This window comes from Buceros rhinoceros, unplaced genomic scaffold (assembly GCF_000710305.1).
Source record: "Buceros rhinoceros silvestris isolate BGI_N320 unplaced genomic scaffold, ASM71030v1 scaffold4493, whole genome shotgun sequence".
NCBI lineage: Eukaryota > Metazoa > Chordata > Aves > Bucerotiformes > Bucerotidae > Buceros > Buceros rhinoceros.
In genome coordinates this window covers 11,502-18,040 of record NW_010401684.1, presented here as the reverse complement: position 1 = coordinate 18,040, position 6,539 = coordinate 11,502, and the positions used below count along the sequence as shown (strand labels likewise).

The following is a 6,539-nucleotide window of genomic DNA, read 5'->3' as shown; positions in this document are numbered from 1 at the left end:
GCCCCCCGGCTCCCCAGCAGCCTCAGGCCAGTACTGTGAACGCTGCAGGACAGAGTGTCTCCAGTTCTCCACTCTAAGCACAAATGAAACAGAAGATCCCTAAAAGGGACGAGAAAAGCAGTGGAGACCATGTAAGCAGCACGAGGAAAATGAGGCTGTTTCAGGAGGAGGATCTACATCACGTGCAAGAAGTGTGGTCTTAATCAGACAATGAGGAAAACCAGCCTAGGACTCCAGTTCACCGTGAGGCTGGAGCTGGAGCGGGAAGGACGTGCCACTGTGCTGAGCAGCGGGATCAAAGGCTTTCCAAAGCTGATCGTGGCCAGTTTGGACTTTACCTAAAACGCATGACCCTTCCAGCTGTGCACAGGTTTCTCTCCCCTCCGTCGCAGGACTCCAGATTTCACAGTGGGAGCTGAGGAGGGTTTTCCATTTTTGGTTTTTTGTTTGTTTTTTAAACCAGCCCCCTAACAGAAAGCTCACTCAGAACCAGTGAAAAGCTCATGCCAGCAAATATCTAAAAAAGCAAAATCAATTCAGCATCTGAGCTGCTGCTTTAAAAAATCTGGGCTCATAACAGGAGAGAAATTGGGTGGAGAGTAACACAGGAGATGTCAGCACCGATCTGTATTTTCTGCTGGAGGGAGTACGGGTGAGAAGAAGTAGGGACAGAAAAAAAAAGGCATTTCAATCTCCCAGAAACCGAAGATGAATTGTCTGGATGTTTAGAGCCCTTTCTTCCGAGAGCAGAACGTTAGCCCTGGAGTCATAGGTGTAATTTTAAACAGCAGTATTCACTTTGTTCACCAGAGCATTCCCAAAGCTCACCAGGCAGGTGAGACCGCTTGCCACGCTCAAGCTGGGGACTGAATCTGGATCCCAAGGGCCACGCAAAGGCACTTCCCTTCACCTTTCTGAGGAGCAGTGTGTGCGCTGGGGGCCGTAGTACCAAGCTCACTCCATACCCACCACTTTCCTGGCTCTGAGGAATGTCACTTACGCGCTGTCGGCCACCCGAGGTGTCGGAGTGCTGTGCTAAGCAAAGTCAGTTATTAAAAGAAAACTTAACCATCAGGTCTGCACGTGAGCAGAGCACTCAGCAAGCTGTGATGTCTCCAGTCCCGATCAGAGAGAGGATGACAAGCCACTGCCACCTCCAGCAGCTACAGAGGGGCTGTGGACGTGAAGGGATGAGCCAAAACTGCAGCGGCACACAATATCCCCAAAGCAGGAGCAGCACAAGGCAGGATGGTGGGGGAGAGCCCACACATGAGTTTTACTCTGGGCAGAAGAACCTCTTTCAGCAGCTTCACCAGCCCGGGTCTGGCTGTCAAACCGAATACCAGCTCAGGGTGGAGTTTCCCAGCAGGTGCCCGCTGCCATGAGCTGCAATCATGCAGGTAACACAAGAGCCCGGTTTCACAACCGCCATCAGCATTGATATCGAATCACTCGGCTCCTCTCCGCCATGCGACCCCACCAGCCATGCGACCAGCTGCTTGTGGGCTGGTGATGGGCACTGCGTCTTGTCCAACATGAGCACACCCGGTTTTCCTGGATTCTAATCAGTTCCGTGTCTAAAAATGGCCACACAAGAGGGGTAGACGGACACACCATGTCCCCCTCCACAGCGTCAACCCACAGCACAGATCGTTTTCCTCCTCCCTTGTGCTTCTGCATAGGATAAAACCGGTAATTCCCTTCCATGGAGCTCTTCCTCTTACCATCCCTAATTACCACCCAGACAAAGGCATTTAAAAACAGTCTGTTGTGATGCAATTATGAATTACATTCACTGCTAATTAGCGGCTGGATCGGCAGCTCTAGGTGTGCTTTGCTCATCTGTAGTTTAGATCACCTCATTGTTCAGGGATTGTTCACAGGAGAGAGACCCTCAGCAAAGGACCTTCCCCTTTGCTCCACAGCCCATGTCCAGCTCCAATTGCCATGAAACAAGGCAGAGGTGCTGAGGCTGAAGGAAGCTTTGGCAAAGGGGGATTTCTCTGAGCCTCCTCTTGCTTTGGCTATGAGATCCAGGAGGGTCCCCAAGCCGATTTGCAAGTGAGGCAGAAACTCCTCCAAGGAAATTGCTACGAGACCACAGCGCAGCAGTCGGGGAAAAAACGGGGCAAAAAATCATGAACAGGACTTTAAGGGAAGGGTGAGAAGTGTCGGGAGGCTGATGCCCTCGCCTGACCCGGCCCTTGGCTCAGCACCACGGCTGTTTACCCGCATGGCAAATCTGCGCCCGAGACCAGCCTCACCCTTGCTGTGGTGCCAGGCTGGAAAACCCATTTAAAATTTATGAATGAGGTTAAACAAGGTCATGCAGGTGAAGCCACGGGAGCCCTCCTTAGCAGATCCAGAGCTTTCCAATCAGAAGGTCCCTGATGTGCCCCCATGCCAAAGCGTGGCCTTGTTTAACCTTTGCATGAGGAGAAACTTCTCTGCTGTGAGGGTGAGGAGCCCTGGCCCAGGCTGCCCAGAGCAGTTGTGGAGTCTCCTGCTCTGCAGAAATCCCAAACCAGCCTGGACGCCACCTTGGACACCCTGCTGTAGCAGGACTCAGAGGTCCCTGCCAACCCCACCAGTCTGTGACCATTCTATGATTCTGCAACAACTACATGAAGCCTCCACTTCAGCAAAGAGACCCTAAAGCAGGGAGGGCCCCAGAGAGCCCACCCGGACACCAGCACCCCATGCCTAGCCCAGAATAAACCATCTACTGCAGCTTCAGTGCAGTGCCCCAAGGCAGAAGCGGGTGCTTCTCCTCGAGGAGGTGGCCTGGAGCACCCAACCTGCCTCGGACAGAGCCCTGGGTCCCAGCCAGGCTGGGGAGGGAGCTGTGCCCTCGGTGTCACCTCCCAGAGGTGCCATATTTCAGATCTTCACTCTGAAACACTTAACACATCCTGCTCATGCTCCACCAAAACAAGCAGGTGAATTTGAGTTGTTTAAACAGCACATTTGTGTTAACCCCAAATGTTTAGACTGAAACAGTCTGGGGCAATGTCACAAAACTGGCACAGCCTGGAGACTCGAGAAGGCAGAAAGCTCCGGCGGTGCCAAGCCACCTGGGATGCAGCTCTCCATCCACACACCCGGCCAGCTGGTCTTCCAGACCCCCACCCCACACAGTGCTACCCACGCTGACACTCGAGGCTTGCTCTGAATCAGCAGGTGGAAAAGAGCTCTTTTCACGCTGCCCCGTGCTAGGCGCAGACTGCTGTGGAAGAACATGGGTGGTGCTGAGCTCCCATGGCAGCTTTTTCACAGAGAAGAGAGACCATTTCAGTGGAAGAAGCTGGAGACTCGCAGCTGGTCTCCAAGCTCGTCACACAAGTGGCTGCGGTGCTGCGTGTGTCATCTGCTCCCAAAGCTTTCGCCAGGCTCTGAGCTGCTGTCCCTATTACAGACAGTAAAGCTTTCACTTCTCCTGCTACCCAGCCTGGGTCAAACCAGCAGAGCCAGGATCTGACGGGCAATTAAAACCACCACACATGTTCCCACCATCACCACGCACACGGGACACGCAGAGCAGCCAGCAGCTACCCACCAACCTCCAGGAAATACCAACGTGGAAATTTAACAGTTTAACGCTCACACCACTATCCAGGGGAGGAAAAGCCCTCATGAGAGCAGAGTTAATCCCTGTCTTCAGAGATCCAGCCTCCTTTGGCAGTGCCACCTAAAAAAGGTACAGCAGAGATTCCAGGTACCCACATGAATCAACAAAAAGCATTTAAGGGTGACCCCTCGTAGGGCAGACACCTGCACAGGAGACAGCAGCACCTCCGAGGCACAGAACGAAAAAAAAAAAACAACCCCACATTAAACCCAAGCTGCAGAATTACTCCTGGTGACATTTTAAACCATTTTAACTTGGGCTACACACCATCAAAGGGCAGCATGGCTATGGAGAAGTTTTGGTTCTAGCTGCACACAATATGTAAGCTAAAAATGAAGTAAGAGACCCTGACAAAGAACAAGCGAAGGCGGTGAAGGAATCAAAGAATTGCATCCTAGACGCTGACCACTGATATCTTACCGCTCTGTGCTGGGGAGGAAAACAGCTGACTCCCAGAGTTCATGATAAAAATGGCACAATCCTTTCAGGATGGTCGGTGAGCCCCGGACAGGACTGCGGGCTGATATTAGGAGAAGACTGAGAACAGGCTGCTTTTCCCCCAAAATAGCTCTGCAGGCACCCAAGAGCTGGTGGAGCAGACCCGAGCTCCAGAAGCCGCAGCGTCTCACCACTGCCTGCACTACAACAGGCTCTTCGCCCCTCTCCTTTCCCGGGATGTCAAATTAAACCTTCGTTAAGATACATCCTCATGAAGGAAAGGAGCGCGCATCGGTGTTTTGCTCTGAACCCAAACTTGCACAGGGTGTAAATCACGAGCACGAGCCAGATGCTTTCCGTCTGCAAACCCCAGTTCACCCAGAGCCTGGTCCATCTCTTATAACAGCAGATACTACGAGATTTCCACAGATCCCAGGAGCTTCTGTTCACAGGAGCTCACCAGGCGTTTGTGTCTCTCAGCTGTAGTCTGAGAGATGCTTCTGCTCACTCACCTTCATATCCCTCAGCCACACACTCCCCTGCAGTTCTGCTGTCCCACCAGCCCAGAAGGTGCACCAGGAGCTTTCGCTGAGAATGTAGCTGCTCGTTACACACCCAGCACCACCTTCAGAGCCACCTTGTGTGGCATGGCCCGGACCAAAGGCTACAGCAACACCCTGCCTGCGCGGGATCCTGACTGGCTCACGCCGTGGGGCCGCAGCAAGCCCTCCCGTTGCCAAAACAGTGCCGATGCACAGTCCACAGAGTAACTCGGCTCCCTCCTTCCCGGCTTTGTTGTGCTGGGCAGAGCAGTGAAGAATCCAAACACCTCCCAGGCAAACAGCAACAACTCACAAACCAAACAGACTCTGGAGGGAAATGCTGTTCAGGTTAAAGCATCAAAAAAGCACTTTAGGTAAATGTTTCTAAGCTTCCTATAAGAGATTTAAAAACTTCACGTGCATTTCCTGAATGGTCCGGGGGAGACGTGAATCCTGACCTTAAAGCAATAAAAGGCTGTGGTCACAAAACAGCCTCAAACAGTCCCAGCCTTCGGCTTCCCCATCTCTTGTAGGGTTCCAATCACCACCACCTTCACAAGACTTTTCAACAGCATCCTGCCACAGTTAACACAAGAACCATCTCTGCAAGTTCATGGTTTATTCAGGACTGTGAAGCTGTGCCGTGAAAAGAGACTTCAGACAGCAAGTGGCCAGCTGAAGAAACCCCAGGTCTGCTGGTCTCCAGCCTCCGGCAAACGACAACGTCCTACACCAGGTTACTCCACTCCCCTGAAAATTACCACCATCTCTGGTGCCAGATGAGAGAAAGAGCCCGCGACTGAGCAGGTCTGCTTCCAGCAGCACATAAATCCACAGAGGAGATGCTGTTAATCTCCGTGGACAGTAGGAAGAACACCGAAGTTTTATTTCTCCCTTCCACCCTCTCAATATCGCTTATTTTTAGCAGCTCTTGAACAGGACTAGCTGGAGTGAACTCGGGGTGGGGAAGGAAGAATCGCCCACTTAATCTGTGCCCTAAGAGCACTTTGGTAGGATCAAAGTTATAAAAGTGAAAAAGAATGAAAAAAAAATCATCTGTGCCTCAGGTCACATGTAAACATCGAGTGTTTCACTAAAAATCAGCAAATTTTGCTTCACAGATGGGAATAAGCAGCTTGGCCCCAGAGCTGACAGCAATCGGTATGAGATAAAAGGGAACAGCACGACACGGAAAGTCTCCTCTTATAGTCCCAGCTCATCATCTTCCCAGCGCGGGGAACAGCTCCTGTGACCGACACTGGGAATAATCCTGACCTGCCCGCGGTGTTCTGGAAGTCATGCTCCTTCCAGGAGCCAGAGCAAGGCTGTGTTTGCTGGCGCCTGACACCTCAGAGACCTCAAGAGCAGAGAGAGCAAACAAGCAGCAGGATGGCTGCCAGGCTCCTTCTACCCCCAAAACAACCAGAGCAGCCCCCAAAGCTGGGTGACGTGACGCACGAGGAGTCAATTCTGGGAAACTTTGGTCTGGACAGATCGTCAGGGCTGGCTCCTACCCCACGCAGGTGAATTTTACTGCTCCCAAGCCCTTTGCAAAACTGTCATCCCTGAACCTGGCCGCGCAAGGCAGATGCTATCCCTAAAGACAGCAGCTCGGAGCCAGTCCGAAGATCAGAACGCGCTGCACAGCGACTGCATGTGACACGAGTAAGAGAAAGGAAGGAAATGGAATCATTTTTCTGGTTTCTCTTCCCAGCTGCCGAGCCAGGCACAGGTTACACAAGCCCCGCATTCCTCTCCTCCCAACTCCTCCGTTTCACCTGCAATCCTGCCCTGCCACAGCCCCAAAGTCTCCTCCATCTCCCTTGCCCTCCATTACTCACCAAAAGCAGCTGGATTTACCGGTCTCGAAAAGTGCGGCTGCCCCATTAGATTCTTTTCTAAGCAGCTCTCTGGGAGGAGGCGGGAGGGAA

At 52.4% G+C, this 6,539-nt stretch overlaps 1 protein-coding gene across 1 annotated transcript in view; it reads right to left on the bottom strand.

Moving 5' to 3' along the window:
* PHACTR4 (phosphatase and actin regulator 4) overlaps positions 1-6,495 on the bottom strand; it is a 22,144-nt gene extending 15,649 nt beyond the window's left edge. The window contains exon 1 of the mRNA XM_010132350.1: positions 6,450-6,495. Within this exon, the coding sequence (XP_010130652.1) occupies positions 6,450-6,495 (46 nt within the window). The remainder of the gene's footprint in view (positions 1-6,449) is intronic.
* Between the last annotated feature and the right edge of the window lie 44 nt (positions 6,496-6,539).